The sequence below is a fragment of the Pseudophryne corroboree genome, chromosome 3 (genome assembly GCF_028390025.1).
Source record: "Pseudophryne corroboree isolate aPseCor3 chromosome 3, aPseCor3.hap2, whole genome shotgun sequence".
Classification (NCBI taxonomy): domain Eukaryota; kingdom Metazoa; phylum Chordata; class Amphibia; order Anura; family Myobatrachidae; genus Pseudophryne; species Pseudophryne corroboree.
The window spans coordinates 34163914-34181081 of record NC_086446.1 but is presented as its reverse complement, the minus strand read 5'-3'; the positions used below and the strand labels follow the sequence as shown (position 1 = coordinate 34181081).

General features: G+C 47.6%; 1 protein-coding gene across 1 annotated transcript in view; it reads right to left on the bottom strand.

Annotated features, from left to right (window-relative positions):
• The window catches only part of LOC135057112 (zinc finger protein 420-like), a 206451-nt gene that overhangs the window by 26639 nt on the left and 162644 nt on the right, over nucleotides 1-17168 (bottom strand). The window contains exons 8-10 of the mRNA XM_063963011.1: nucleotides 3746-3934; nucleotides 2618-2696; nucleotides 2402-2499 (exon numbers count right to left, since the gene is read on the bottom strand). Coding sequence (XP_063819081.1) covers nucleotides 2402-2499; nucleotides 2618-2696; nucleotides 3746-3934 — 366 coding nt within the window. The remainder of the gene's footprint in view (nucleotides 1-2401; nucleotides 2500-2617; nucleotides 2697-3745; nucleotides 3935-17168) is intronic.

Sequence of the window (17168 nt, the reverse complement as noted above, 5' to 3'; positions counted from 1 at the left end):
CAGTACCCGTGTCGGCGTCTATATCTGCCATCTGAGGTAACGGGCGCTTTAGAGCCCCTGACGGCCTATGAGACGTCTGGACAGGCACAAGCTGAGTAGCCGGCTGTCTCATGTCAACCACTGTCTTTTATACAGAGCTGACACTGTCACGTAATTCCTTCCAACAGTTCATCCACTCAGGTGTCGACCCCCTAGGGGGTGACATCACTATTACAGGCAATCTGCTCCGTCTCCACATCATTTTTCTCCTCATACATGTCGACACAAAAGTACCGACATACAGCACACACACAGGGAATGCTCTGATAGAGGACAGGACCCCACTAGCCCTTTGGGGAGACAGAGGGAGAGTTTGCCAGCACACACCAGAGCGCTATATATATACAGGGATAACCTTATATAAGTGTTTTTCCCCTTATAGCTGCTGTATAGTTAATACTGCGCCCAATTAGTGCCCCCCTCTCTTTTTTTAACCCTTTCTGTAGTGTAGGGACTGCAGGGGAGAGACAGGGAGCTTCCCTCCAACAGAGCTGTGAGGGAAAATGGCGCCAGTGTGCTGAGGATATAGGCTCCGCCCCTTTTTCGCGGACTTTTCTCCTGCTTTTTTATGGATTCTGGCAGGGGTTAAATGCATCCATATAGCCCAGGAGCTATATGTGATGCATTTTTTTTGCCATCCAAGGTGTTTTTATTGCGTCTCAGGGCGCCCCCCCCCCAGCGCCCTGCACCCTCAGTGACCGAAGTGTGAAGTGTGCTGAGAGCAATGGCGCACAGCTGCAGTGCTGTGCGCTACCTTGTTGAAGACAGGACGTCTTCTGCCGCCGATTTTCCGGACCTCTTCTGCCTTCTGGCTCTGTAAGGGGGCCGGCGGCGCGGCTCTGGGACCCATCCAAGCTGGGCCTGTGATCGTCCCTCTGGAGCTAATGTCCAGTAGCCTAAGAAGCCCAATCCACTCTGCACGCAGGTGAGTTCGCTTCTTCTCCCCTTAGTCCCTCGATGCAGTGAGCCTGTTGCCAGCAGGTCTCACTGAAAATAAAAAACCTAATCTAAAACTTTCACTAAGAAGCTCAGGAGAGCCCCTAGTGTGCACCCTTCTCGTTCGGGCACAGAGATCTAACTGAGGCTTGGAGGAGGGTCATAGGGGGAGGAGCCAGTGCACACCAGATAGTCCTAAAGCTTTCTTTAGATGTGCCCAGTCTCCTGCGGAGCCGCTATTCCCCATGGTCCTTACGGAGTCCCCAGCATCCACTTAGGACGTTAGAGAAATTATCATAAACAACAATAAAACTGCACTGGACTAGCAATACTAAGTAACTGCACTACAGAGTAATGCTATATGGTAATATAGATACAACAATGCACAGTGAAACTGGATGTATATCACAGGGTACTTGTACTAAATATCGCTAAATGTATGCACTTGTTCTTAACTAACACTGTCTAAAGACATGTAGAATACTTAAGTGTCCTGTAAATGTACAGCGTTGATGATGCAGGCGGCTTTACAGAGGAGACAGTGCCCAGCAGTCCCAGGATCAGCACATGTGAGAAATGGCGCCTAAACGCTGACAGGGAGTGAGGGAGCGAGAGCTGCAGCTCCAGGGTAGAAACATTTGCAGTAAATGGCGCCCTGGGGCTGGGGGAGGGGCTACAGGTCAGAGCCTTATCCCCTTGCTGGACACCACCTGGTACTACGGGTCTTAGAAAACGGATCATGCATAGAATCCGACCTGTGCCCTTGCCCTGGTGGTCTAGTGAGGTCCCTGCACGGCCACAGTGTTCACGCCAGCGTGCGCGGTCCGTCTCCTAGAGACCACGCCGGATCACGATATGCAGTGGGTCCCGCCTGGGGGACCCTCTTACCTCCTCCTGAATGCGGCCATGCAATCCCAGAGAGCAGCGGCAGTGTGTGTGCCTTAATCGAAGAACCGGAGCCCTTCGCTGTAGTTGCCCGGCAACCAGGGCACGGGAGCGTACAGCGCCGCTGGGAAGTGAATGAGCAGCAGCATGATATGTCAGTAATGACATATAGCACTCTTAAGTGCCTATGCTGCGGCCCTTGAAGTCTTCTTTTTTTTTTAGAAAAGCTCTTTTTAGGGCTGATCAACGCAGCCCACCCTGTTGTCAGCCTGCACTGCAGGCACCAACTTACAAACTGAGCTCCAGTGCCTGGAGGCGGGGCTATAGAGGAGGCGGTGCAGTGCATCCTGGGAACAGTCAAAGCTTTTAGCCTGTTGGTGCCTCGGCTCAAGATCCAACTATACACCCCCTGATGTTATCCCTGTGGAAACCCCAGTGTACCCCGCTGCAGAAATGAGCAAGTAATTTAGATTTTAGTTTGGACACTCCCACCTCGGATCAGTCACAATGGTATATTGGTGAAACCCTAAATCCCACCTACCTGACCCTGCTTTCGGATCCTGGGATTCTCCTCTGTAAAGTCCTGGGAATACAGAGGACGGGGACATCTCTCTGGGGTCTCTCTGTTACTGGGTCCATCTGTAGGAGACACACAGTGACTGAGTACAGTGTATATATGTGATTATCAGGTGATGTGTGTATATAGGGGCCCCCATACCTGCTCTCCCCTGTACAATACATAACAGTCTCCTCTTACCCAGTGATGTGAGGGGCCGGTGATTCTCCATCATCACGTCCTTGTACAGACCCCTGTGTTCCTCTATACACTCCCCCTCCTGCATGGAGACAAAGACAGTGACATCCTGATACTTTATAGGAACCTGACACACACAATGATACAGTCATCACCCAGACATATCCCCTGGTGTTACTGTATAATGTCCCATTCCCAGCAGTCACCTCTCCAGTCATCACCCGGACACGTCCCCTGGTGTTACTGTATAATGCCCCATTCCCAGCAGTCACCTCTCCAGTCAGCACCCAGACACATCCCCTGGTGTTACTGTATAATGCCCCATTCCCAGCAGTCACCTCTCCAGTCATCACCCGGACACGTCCCCTGGTGTTACTGTCTAATGCCCCATTCCCAGCAGTCACCTGTCCATTCATCACCCAGACACATTCCCTGGTGTTAACTGTATAATGTCCCATTCCCAGCAGTCACCTCTCCAGTCATCACCTGGACACGCCCCTGGTGTTACTGTATAATGTCCCATTCCCAGCAGTCACCTCTCCAGTCATCACCCAGACACATCCCCTGGTGTTAACTGTATAATGTCCCATTCCCAGCAGTCACCTCTCCTGTCTGCACCTAGACACGTCCCCTGGTGTTACTGTATAATGCCCCATTCCCAGCAGTCACCTCTCCAGTCATCACCCGGACACGTCCCCTGGTGTTACTGTATAATGCCCCATTCCAAGCAGTCACCTCTCCAGTCATCACCCGGACACGTCCCCTGGTGTTACTGTATAATGCCCCATTCCAAGCAGTCACCTGTCCAGTCATCACCCAGACACGTCACCTGGTGTTACTGTATAATGCCCCATTCCCAGCAGTCACTTCTCCAGTCATTACCCAGACACATCCCCCAGTGTTACTGTATAATGTCCCATTCCCAGCAGTCACCTCTCCAGTCATTATCCAGACACGTCCCCTGGTGTTACTGTATAATGTCCCATTCCCAGCAGTCACCTCTCCAGTCATCACCCAGACACATCCCCTGGTGTTACTGTATAAAGTCCCATTCCCGGCAGTCACCTCTCCAGTCATCACCCAGCCATGTCCCCTGGTGTTACTGTGTAATGTCCCATTCCCAGCAGTCACCTCTCCAGTCAGCAGCTGAATGATCTTGTTGGTGAGATCCAGGATCTTCTGGTCATTGTGTCTCTCATGAATCAGTGAGCAATGTGGAGGCACCGTGATGGGGCTCTGGGTCCTGCTCAGTCCTGACACATGGGGACGGCTGCTGGGTGTCTCACACTCACTGGATGTCTTCTTCACTATTGTGTATTCCTGTATATTGTGAGGGACATCAACAAAAGGTGGGGCTGTTTATTCAGGTGTATGTGCTGTATAATATACAAGACTAACAAAAACAGGTGTTGTAGCCATCTCCTATAGACAGGAAAAAGTAGCTCTGATATTTCTGTTTCAGTGATAGAAAGAAAACATTTTGTAAGCAATGTAAATAATCCCAACTCCAATGAGGACTCTAGGACGGATACTATATCTGAGAGCGTCTCCTTGCTGCTGGTTTACAGCTGTGCTTATGAGAAGACTGAGGCACTAATACCATATCACTGTGACACTCCCAGATCCCCTCACCAGCCCAGTCATGTCTCTGTATTATTACTATAGATATAAGTGATGTCACTGTGACACTCCCAGATCCCCTCACCAGCCCAGTCATGTCTCTGTATTATTACTATAGATATAAGTGATGTCACTGTGACACTCCCAGATCCCCTCACCTCCCCTGTCATATCGATGTAATATTACTATATATGTAAGTGATGTCACTGTGACACTCCCAGATCCCCTCACCTCCCCAGTCATATCCCTGTATTATTACTATAGATATGTGATGTGACACTCCCAGATCCCCTCACCTCCCCAGTCATGTCGCTGTATTATTACTATAGATATAAGTGATGTCACTGTGACACTCCCAGATCCCCTCACCTCCCCAGTCATGTCCCTGTATTCATACTATAAATATATACGTTATGGTAAGAACTTACCGTTGATAATGGTATTTCTCCTAAGTCCACAAGATAACAATGGGATACGATGAAGCGACAGCAGATTTGCACCAATCGGTTAAAGCTTTTCGGCCTCCCAGCATGCAACCGGCCCGTCCATATATCCCCGCCTCCCGGCTCGGGCAAATCAGTTATATTCAAAAGCTCAAGGCAGGAGCATCATAGATAGCCCTAATCAGGCGAGAAGAACACTCATACCCACCCTTCCGTACAAGAAGGAAGAGTTTAGTGAATAAAAGGATCCTCAATCAGGTATGTCATGGTGGGATCACTGTGGATACTGTGGACTTGGGAGAAATACTGTTATCAACGGTAAGTTCTTACAATAATGTATATTTCTCCGGCAGGGTCCACAGGTTATCCACAGGATAACAATGGTATTTCCCAAAGCAATTCAGTGGTGGGGACGCTACTGATTGGACAGGAGAATCCTTCGCCCGAATTCAGCGTCGTGAGAGGCAAAGGTATCCATGGCATAATGTCTAATGAATGTGTTAATGGAAGACCATGTGGCTGCCTCACATATCTGTTCTACTGAAGCACCACGTTGTGCTGCCCATGATGGACCTACCTTACGAGTAGAGCGAGCAGAGACATTAGCCAGAACAGGTAGATCAGCTTGAGAATATGCTTCTGAAATCATCATCCGAAGCCATCTTGCCAGTGACTGCTTATCAGCAGGCCATCCTCTCTTGTGAAATCAATAGAGAATGAAGAGAGAATCTGTCTTTCTGATGGCACTGGTACGATCCACATAGATCCTTAAGGCTCGCACCACGTCCAGCGATGCATCTCCCGCAGAAAGGCCCGGTTCCTGGAAAGCCGGGGCAACAATTTCTTCATTAAGGTGGAATTTAGACATCACCTTAGGAAGATACCCAGATCTAGTTCTGAGAACTGCTTTATCTGGATAGAAAATCAGGAATGGGGAACGACATGACAGTGTCCCCAAATCGGATACTCTTCTAGCTGATGCTATAGCCAGTAGAAAGAGAACTTTAGCCTGTCAACCATTTCAGATCCACTTTATTAAGTGGTTCACATGGAGCAACTTGAAGGGCTTTCAGGACTAAACTTAAGTCCCAAGGCACTGTAAGAGGAACAAACGGAGGTTGTATGCGCAGCATTCCCTGGAAAAAAGTACGTACATCCTGTAAATTGGCAATTTTCTTTTGGAACCATGCAGTCAATGCCGACACTTGCACTCTCAAGGAAGCCACCTTCAAACCTTTATCCATTCCTATCTGAAGGAATGCTAAGACCCTGGAAACTCAAAGATTTAGGGTCAATTTTTCTTTCATTGCACCAATGAATATAGGTTTGCCATATTCGGTGATAAACACGAGCTGAGGAAGATTTCCTTGCTCTCAGCATTAGAAACATAGAATTTGTCGGCAGATAAGAACCACTTGGCCCATCTAGTCTGCCCCCTTTTTTTTTTTTTATCTCTAACCTTAATTGATCCTTATTTCTTTGTAAGGATATCCTTATGTCTATCCCATGCATGTTTAAATTGCTCTACTGTCTTAACCTCTACCACCTCCGATGGGAGGCTATTCCACTTGTCCACTACCCTTTCTGTGAAGTAATTTTTCCGCAAATTTCCCCTGAACCTCCCCCCCTCCAGTCTCAGTGCATGTCCTCGTGTCCTATTGCTTCTCTTCATTTGGAGAATGTTTCCCTCCTGGACTTTGTTAAAACCCTTGATATATTTGAAAGTTTCTATCATGTCCCCCCTTTCCCTTCTCTGCTCCAAACTATACATATTGAGATTTCTTAGTCTTTCTGGGTATGTTTTGTGATGTAGGCCATGCACCATTTTAGTTGCCCTTATTTGTACAGTTTCTAATGTATTAATATCCTTTTGGAGATCTGGCCTCCAGAATTGAACACAGTATTCTAGATGAGGCCGTACCAATGACCTATACAGTGGCATTATTACTTCTTTCTTTCTGCTGCTGATTCCTCTCCCAATGCAGCCAAGCATCTGACTAGCCTTCCTCATTGCTTTGTTACATTGCTTACCTGCCTTTAAGTCATCTGAAATAGTGACTCCTAGATCCCTTGTCACTGAATGCCTTTCTGCCATTTCATCTTGGATGACATCTCGCCACCTCAAACTTAATATTTCCAAAACAGAATTAATTATATTTCCACCGGCCAATAGTAGTTTCCAACCTGATATCTCTATCACTGTTGAGAACTCTGCAATCACCCCTACCCCACAAGCTCGCTGCCTAGGTGTCATTCTTGACTCTGAACTGTCCTTTGTTACCCACATTCAATCTGTCTCAAGATCATGTTACATACATCTAAGAAACATATCCAAAATACGCCCTTATCTTACACAAGACACAGCAAAAACTCTAATCCATGCTCTCATTATCTCCCGCATTGATTATTGTAATAGTCTCCTGACCGGTCTTCCCAAACATAAGCTCTCACCACTACAATCCATTTTGAATGCAGCTGCGAGGCTAATCTTCCTTGCCAGACGTTCATCGTCTGCAGATCCGCTCTGTCAGTCCCTCCATTGTTTACCGGTATTCTACCGTATTAAATATAAAATACTTTTACTCGCATACAAGGCTATTAACCAAACTGCACCAACATACATCTCTTCACTCATCTCAAAATATCTCCCTACCCGACCTCTCCGCTCTGCACAAGACCTACGTCTCTCATCCACACGCATTACTTGTTCACACTCAAAATTACAGGACTTTATCCGGGCTTCACCCACTCTGTGGAATGCCCTCCCACGCACAGTAAGACTCGCCTCTAGTCTCCAAACCTTTAAATGTTCCCTGAAAACTCACCTCTTCAGACAAGCCTATCAAATTCCAGACCCACCCACATAACCTTCAGTGCTTCCCTATCTAATTACATCCTCTGTAGAGTATTCATAACATCACATATCTTGTCTTTCTTTAGTCTCACACCCTCCTGACACTTGGATAACTTTGTGGGGTATCATCATACAACCCATTAAGAACCTAGCAATCTGGTGGACCATTATGCAATAGGTAGCATCAATCCTTGTGTATCTATGCCTATTTCCCTATAGATTGTAAGCTTGCGAGCAGGGCCTTCCTACCTCTGTCTGTTTTTACCCAGTTTTGTTCTATTACTGTTGTTCTAATTGTAAAGCGCAACGGAATATGCTGCGCTATATAAGAAACTGTTAATAAATAAATAAATAAATCCCTTTCCTCCTCAGTAGTTTCCAGTATAGTGCCATTAATACTCTATTTAGCCTTTGGATTTTTGAGACCCAAGTGCATGATTTTGCATTTTTTGGCATTAAACTGTAATTGCCACACTCTTGACCATTCCTCTAGTCTACCTAGATCCTCAATCATTTATTTTACCCCACCTGGTGTGTCTACCCTGTTGCATACCTTTGTGTCATCTGCAAAAAGGCATACTTTCCCTTTAATGCCATTTGCAATGTCACCAATAAAGATATTAAAAAGAACTGGTCCAAGTACAGATCCCTGGGGTACTCCACTGGTAACATTTCCCTCCTGTGAATGCACTCCATTTACCACAACTCTCTGTTTTCTATCCTTCAACCAAGATCTTATCCATTCAATAATCCTAATATCCAATCCCAAACTTTCAAATTTATTTAGCAGTCTGCGTTGTGGAACAGTGTCAAAAGCCTTGCTAAAGTCTAGATAAGCTATATCCATGGCTCCACCTTTATCCATCACTTTAGTCATTTTTGAATTCATTGTTTGAATTACCTGTTGTGAGAACCCTCTTGACTTTAGGATAGAGGTTTCAAGAGCCACGCCGTCAAAGACAGTCGATCCAGATGTCTGTGATAACAAGGACCCTGCATCAGTAGGTCTGGACGTTGACGGAGCAGAAGTGGAGCATCCATCGACATTCTCTGCAGATCTGTATACCAATGCCTTCTGGGCCAAGCCGAAGCTATTAGTATCACGGCACCCTTTCCTTGCTTTATCTTTCTTCGGACTCCAAAATATCTGTCAATTCTTTACCAAAAATGTTGAAGCTGATGCCCTGGAGGCAATAGTACCCATATCCAATGCTGCTTCTTCCAAGAACATTGCAGCCTGTTTTATATGAGCTATATGGGATTTTTGCTCTCTAGAAGCTATAGAAAAATCCCCCTCCAATGCATCAGCCCAGGCAGCCACTGCCTTTGCCATCCAAACTGAAGCCATGGCTGGCCTTATAACTGCCCCAGACAGGGAAAAAATGTTTTTTTTTAAAAACCACCCACTCTCCTATCCGTGACATCATATAATGATGTTGAAGGCAAAGGTAATGTAGATTTTTGCATTAATCGAATCAGATGCGTATCTACTTTGGGAGCCACTCCTTTTTAAACAATCCCCAGCTGGAAGAGGATAATTGGAATTCCATTTTTTAGGAATTCTAAACTTCTTATTGGGCGTAGCCCAAGCCTCTTCCATTATTTCCGTCAGCTGATCTGACCCAGGAAACTCAGTCTTAACTGTTTTGGGACATTTAAACACAGGTACCTTAGTTTTTAACACAGGATCTGCTGAATCATCTAAGGGTAGAATGGCTTTCATTGCTTTAAATAACTCAGCTATATCCACTGAGTTGAGACCTTCCTCATCCTCTTCGTATGCCGAAGTAGCGTTAATTGAGCTTTCATCCTCTAATGAATCCTCATCTGAATCATGTGTAGCCTGTGAGAATGAAGATTTACTTAACACTGGCTTATCAGCCTGTTTCTTTTGAGAGGCTGTTGCTGGAAGTGATAAACTACATGTGGGAAGCTGCATATAAGGGTTAATTGTGTAACCTATCCCTGGTACAGGATTTGGAGGAATTATCCATTCAGCTATACTGGGTAAAGTCTGTGCAAACAAAGCCCAAGGTGGATCAACCTGCACATGAATCTGCCTTGTATTTTTCAAGAATCCCTGGTGAAAGCTAAAACAATTTGCACACAAACCATCCTGAACCAGATCCTGAGAAGTTTACCCAGCTTTGCAAGACAAACATGATATGAGTGTTGCTGTTGCTTTGAGTGTATCTTCATCACCTTTGCCGCTCTTAGACATGATAAATAATCAACACTTCCACAGTGTACTACACAATTTGTGACTGTAATCACTTTAAGCTTTTTAAAGTAACAAACAATCCGACCCTACGCAAGCACCAGCATTGAGGATCGGATTAACAAAACTGACAGAATATCTAGTAAAGTCAGCAATCACACTAGCAGTCAGTCACATGTTATACATTAGTATAATAAGCAATATGAGCACATCAACTACAACTACATTTCAAGTATGTAGGAGAACATATTACTGAATCATGTTTAAACAGATCTACCGTATTCAGACGCACAGCGAAAGAAACAACAGTAAATGTATACAGACTCATATGCAATAGGCACTTATCTAACTATTCATACTCAAAAAGGTAGATAGAGACTTAGTGCTGTATTACCCATACTCAGTAGAGTGGGATACAGGGAGACTCACCCCGCTTCCAGGACCGATCAATACATTAGCGAACGCCGAGTGGATCCAGACGCTACTAGTGTACACTGCCGCTCCATGAACTTATAGTGAACACAGACGCTCAGTGAACACAGATGCACCAGTCACACAGCCACCTATGCTGTGACTGGGTCCCTTTTGTGTACAGCGTCTGAGACGGTAGCGGGAAACAGCTCATGGCGGGAGACTCGGAGGAAACTGGTCATGAACCGGGGGGAGGGGCGACCAGGAGAGCGTCTGACTCCCCACTGCTGACATCAACCCTAGGGATCGCAGCCTCATACTATTCCTGGAGCCTCTGATCCCTAAGGCATAGCGCTGGTGCACCCGAATTGGCAGCCGCGTCAGCGACTGTTTAGTAGTCTCTTCCCAAAACAGTGAGGCTGTGTCCGTATGCCCCTACTAAGCAGAACCGATGCCTTACCATCTCCCCGTGCTCCGGCCACAGCCTGGTAACGTCTGCTGGACCTGCTAGTATATCCGACACAGACGCCCGCCAAAACAGCACTGTACTCGTGCGTAAGCGTTGTCGCAACCCGGCGAAGAGTTGTTGGAGCAACTCTTTCTAAGGTATGTATAAGACGCTTTTTAGAAAGATCACTCAAGAAAAAAATAGTAAGACTATAAAAATAAATTAAGAAAGCTTAGGGCTGCTAAAAACCAGCAGCCCCCTGACCATGGTCCGGCTCCTGCCGCACCCACAAAAACGGATTTGCCTGAGCCGGGGATATATGGACGGGCCGGTTGCATGCTGGGAGGCCGAAAAGCTTTAACCGATTGGTGCAAATCCGCTGTCGCTTCATCATATCCCATTGTTATATTGTGGATAACCTGCGGACCCTGCCGGAGAAAAATAAGAATTTACTCACCGGTAATTCTATTTCTCGTAGTCCGTAGTGGATGCTGGGAACTCCGAAAGGACCATGGGGAATAGCGGGCTCCGAAGGAGGCTGGGCACTCTAGAAAGATTTAGGACTACCTGGTGTGCACTGGCTCCTCCCACTATGACCCTCCTCCAAGCCTCAGTTAGGACACTGTGCCCGGACAAGCGTACACAATAAGGAAGGATTTTGAATCCCGGGTAAGACTCATACCAGCCCCACCAATCACACCGTACAACTCGTGATATGAATCCCAGTTAACAGTATGAAACAACTGAGCCTCTCAACAGATGGCTCAACAATAACCCGATTTAGTTAACAATAACTATGTACAAGTATTGCAGATAAACCGCACTTGGGATGGGCGCCCAGCATCCACTACGGACTACGAGAAATAGAATTACCGGTGAGTAAATTCTTATTTTCTCTAACGTCCTAGTGGATGCTGGGAACTCCGAAAGGACCATGGGGATTATACCAAAGCTCCCAAACGGGCGGGAGAGTGCGGATGACTCTGCAGCACCGAATGAGAGAACTCCAGGTCCTCCTCAGCCAGGGTATCAAATTTGTAGAATTTTGCAAACGTGTTTGCCCCTGACCAAGTAGCTGCTCGGCAAAGTTGTAAAGCCGAGACCCCTCGGGCAGCCGCCCAAGATGAGCCCACCTTCCTAGTGGAATGGGCATTTACAGATTTTGGCTGTGGCAGGCCTGCCACAGAATGAGCAAGCTGAATTGTACTACAAATCCAGCGAGCAATAGTCTGCTTAGAAGCAGGAGCACCCAGCTTGTTGGGTGCATACAGGATAAACAGCGAGTCAGATTTTCTGACTCCAGCCGTCCTGGAAACATATTTTCAGGGCCCTGACAACGTCTAGCAACTTGGAGTCCTCCAAGTCCCCAGTAGCCGCAGGCACCACAATAGGCTGGTCCAGGTGAAACGCTGACACCACCTTTGGGAGAAATTGGGGACGAGTCCTCAATTCTGCCCTATCCATATGGAAAATCAGATAAGGGCTTTTACATGATAAAGCCGCCAATTCTGACACACGCCTGGCTGAAGCCAAAGCCAATAACATGACCACTTTCCACGTGAGATATTTCAGATCCACGGTTTTTAGTGGCTCAAACCAATGTGATTTTAAGAAACTCAACATCACGTTGAGATCCCAAGGTGCCACAGGAGGCACAAATGGGGGCTGAATATGCAGCACTCCCTTCACAAATGTCTGAACTTCAGGTACTGAAGCTAGTTCTTTTTGAAAGAAAATCGACAGAGCCGAGATCTGTACTTTAATGGAGCCTAGTTTTAGGCCCATATTAACTCCTGCTTGCAGGAAATGCAGAAATCGACCTAGTTGAAATTCCTCTGTTGGGGCCTTTTCGGCCTCACACCATGCAACATACTTCCGCCATATGCGGTGATAATGATTTGCTGTAACCTCTTTTCTAGCTTTAATAAGCGTAGGAATGACTTCCTCCGGAATGCCCTTTTCCTTCAGGATCCGGCGTTCAACCGCCATGCCGTCAAACGCAGCCGCGGTAAGTCTTGGAACAGACAGGGCCCCTGCTGTAGCAGGTCTTGTCTGAGCGGCAGAGACCACGGGTCCTCTGAGATCATCTCTTGAAGTTCCGGGTACCACGCTCTTCTTGGCCAATCCGGAACCACGAGAATTGTGTTTACACCTCGCTTTCTTATTATTCTCAATACCTTTGGTATGAGAGGTAGGGGAGGGAACACATAAACTGACTGGTACACCCACGGTGTCACTAGAGCGTCCACAGCTATCGCCTGAGGGTCTCTTGACCTGGCGCAATACCTCTCTAGTTTTTTGTTTAGGCGGGACGCCATCATGTCCACCTGTGGACGACCCCACTGATTTACAATCATTTGGAAGACTTCTGGATGAAGTCCCCACTCTCCCGGGTGGAGGTCGTGCCTGCTGAGAAAGTCTGCTTCCCAGTTGTCCACTCCCGGGATGAACACTGCTGACAGTGCTAGTACATGATTTTCCGCCCATCGGAGAATCCTTGTGGCTTCTGCCATTGCCATCCTGCTTCTTGTGCCGCCCTGTCGATTCACATGGGCGACTGCCGTGATGTTGTCTGACTGGATCAGCACCGGCTGGTGTAGGAGCAGGGATTTTGCTTGACTTAGGGAATTGTAAATGGCCCTTAGTTCCAGAATATTTATGTGAAGGGAAGTCTCCTGACTTGACCATAGTCCTTGGAAGTTTCTTCCCTTTGTGACTGCCCCCCAGCCTCGTAGGCTGGCATCCGTGGTCACCAGGACCCAGTCCTGTATGCCGAATCTGCGGCCCTCCAAAAGATGAGCACTCTGCAGCCACCACAGAAGAGACACCCTGGTTCTTGGGGACAGGGTTATCAAGCGATGCATCTGAAGATGCGATCCGGACCACTTGTCCAACAGGTCCCACTGAAAAATCCTGGCATGGAACCTGCCAAATGGAATTGCTTCGTAAGAAGCTACCATCTTTCCCAGGACCCGCGTGCAGTGATGCACCGATACCTGTTTTGGTTTTAGGAGGTCTCTGACTAGAGAAAACAACTCCCTGGCTTTCTCCTCCGGGAGAAACACTTTTTTCTGGACTGTGTCCAGAATCATTCCCAGGAACATTAGACGTGTCGTCGGGACCAGCTGTGACTTTGGGATATTCAGAATCCAGCCGTGCTGGCGCAGCACTTCCTGAGATAGTGCTAATCCCACTAACAACTGTTCCTTGGATCGTGCCTTTATTAGGAGATCGTCCAAGTATGGGATAATTAAAACTCCCTTTTTTCGAAGGAGTATCATCATTTCCGCCATAACCTTGGTAAATACCCTCGGTGCCGTGGAGAGTCCAAACGGCAGCGTCTGGAATTGGTAATGGCAATCCTGTACCACAAATCTGAGGTACTCCTGGTGAGGATGGTAAATGGGGACATGCAGGTAAGCATCCTTGATGTCCAGGGATACCATGTAATCCCCCTCCTCCAGGCTTGCAATAACCGCCCTGAGCGATTCCATCTTGAACTTGAATTTTTTTATGTATGTGTTCAAGGATTTCAATTTTAAAATGGGTCTCACCGAACCGTCTGGTTTCGGCACCACAAATAGTGTGGAATAGTAACCCCGGCCTTGTTGAAGTAGGGGTACCTTGATTATCACCTGCTGGGAATACAGCTTGTGAATCGCTGCTAGCACCGCCTCCCTGTCTGAGGGAGCAATCGGCAAGGCAGATTTTAGGAACCGGTGGGGTGGAGCCGCCTCGAATTCCAGCTTGTACCCCTGAGATACTATTTGAAGGATCCAGGGATCCACCTCTGAGCGAGCCCACTGATCGCTGAATTTCATGAGGCGGGCCCCCATCCATAAGCATCTCCTAGCAGAGATGGACAATGCACTTATTTTAGATGCTAGCCGGCAGACTTCCCTCTGTGCATCTCTCATATATAAGACTGAATCTTTGATATGGTCAATTGTTAGCAGAATCGTGTCTCTGTCTAGTGTGTCAATATTTTCTGACAGTTTATCCGACCACGCAGCGGCAGCACTGCACATCCATGCTGACGCAATAGCTGGTCTAAGTATAATGCCTGAGTGTGTATATACAGACTTCAGGATCGCCTCCTGCTTTCTATCAGCAGGTTCCTTAAGGGCGGCCGTATCCTGAGACGGTAGTGCCACCTTTTTAGACAAACGTGTGAGCGCTTAATCCACTCTAGGAGGTGTTTCCCAACGTAACCTATCCTCTGGCGGGAAAGGGAACGCCATTAGTACCTTCTTAGGAATTACCAATTTCTTATCAGGGGAAGCCCACGCTTCTTCACACACTTCATTTAATTCATCTGACGGGTGGAAAACTACAGGTAGTTTTTTCTCCCCAAACATAATACCCTTTTTTGTGGTACCTGGATGTAAATCAGAGATATTTAACACCTCTTTCATTGCCTCAATCATGCAATGAATGGCCTTAATGGGCATTAAATTTGACTCCTCGTCGTCGACACTGGTGTCAGTATCCGTGTCGACATCTACTTGTGCCATCTGAGATAGCGGGCGTTTCAGAGCCCCTGATGACTTTTGAGACACCTGGACAGGCACGAGCTGAGAACTCGGCTGTCCCGCAGTCGGCATGTCGTCAAATTTCTTATGTAATGAGTCTATACGTGCACTCATTTCTTTCCATAAGCACATCCACTCAGGTGTCTGCCCCCCAGGGGGTGACATCCCTTCTAAAGGTATCTGCTCCGCCTCCACCTCATTATCCTCATCAAACATGTCGACACAGCCGTACCGACACACTCCACACACACAGGGAATGCTCAATATAGAGGACAGGACCCACAAAAGCCCTTTGGGGGGACAGAGTGAGAGTATGCCAGCACACACCAGAGCGCTATATAAGGCAGCGACTAACTGAGTTATGTCCCTTATAGCTGCTTTTTAATATAAACTATATACTGCGCCAAATTAAATGCCCCCTCTCTCTCTCTTTTTTACCCTTTTCTCTGCAGGGGAGAGCCAGGGAGCTTCCTTCCAGCGGAACTGTGAGGGAAAAATGGCGCCCAGTGTGCTGAGGGAGATAGCTCCGCCCCTTTTTCGCGGCCTATTCTCCCGCTTTTTTCTGGATTCTGGCAGGGGTATTTACCTCATATATAGCCCCTGGGGCTATATATTGAGGTATTTTTGCCAGCCAAGGTGTTTTTATTGCTGCCTCAGGGCGCCCCCCCCCAGCGCCCTGCACCCTCAGTGACCGGAGTGTGAAGTGTGAGAGGAGCAATGGCGCACAGCTGCAGTGCTGTGCGCTACCTTGGTGAAGACTGATGTCTTCATGCCGCCGATTTTCCGGACCATCTTCTTGCTTCTGGCTCTGTAAGGGGGACGGCGGCGCGGCTCCGGGACCGAACATCAAGGCTGGGCCTGCGGTCGATCCCTCTGGAGCTAATGGTGTCCAGTAGCCTAAGAAGCCCAATCCGGCTGCAAGCAGGCGAGTTCGCTTCTTCTCCCCTTAGTCCCTCGCTGCAGTGAGCCTGTTGCCAGCAGGTCTCACTGAAAATAATAAACCTAAGACTATCTTTCTTCTAAGAGCTCAGGAGAGCCCCTAGTGTGCATCCAACCTCGGCCGGGCACAAAATCTAACTGAGGCTTGGAGGAGGGTCATAGTGGGAGGAGCCAGTGCACACCAGGTAGTCCTAAATCTTTCTAGAGTGCCCAGCCTCCTTCGGAGCCCGCTATTCCCCATGGTCCTTTCGGAGTTCCCAGCATCCACTAGGACGTTAGAGAAATAAGATTTTAAACCTACCGGTAAATCTATTTCTCCTAGTCCGTAGAGGATGCTGGGGACTCCGTAAGGACCATAGGGTATAGACAGGCTCCGCAGGAGATAGGGCACCTAAAAAGAACTTTGACTATGGGTGTGCACTTGCTCCTCCCTCTATGCCCCTCCTCCAGACCTCAGTTAGAGAACTGTGACCAGAGGAGATGGACAATGCAAGGCAGGATTTAGCAATCCAAGAGCAAGATTCATACCAGCCCACACCAATCATACCATGTAACTTGGAACATACATAACTAGTTAACAGTATGAACAAACGACAGTAACGGTCCAAGACCGATGTCAACTGTAACATAACCTTATATAAGCAACAACTATATACAAGTCTTGCAGAGTTTCCGCACTGGGACGGGTGCCCAGCATCCTCTACGGACTAGGAGAAATAGATTTACCGGTAGGTTTAAAATCTTATTTTCTCTTACGTCCTAGAGGATGCTGGGGACTCCGTAAGGACCATGGGGTTTATACCAAAGCATCCAATCGGGCGGGAGAGTGCGTATGACTCTGCAGCACCGACTGAGCAAACGCTAGGTCCTCATCAGCCAGGGTATCAAACTTGTAGAATTTAGCAAAAGTGTTTGACCCCGACCAAGTGGCCGCTCGGCAAAGTTGTAAAGCCAAGACGCCTCGGGCAGCCGCCCAAGAAGAGCCCACCTTCCTAGTGGAATGGGCCTTAACCGAATTTGGCACCGGCAATCCAGCCGTAGAGTGAGCCTGCTGAATCGTATTACAGATCCAGCGAGCAATAGTCTGCT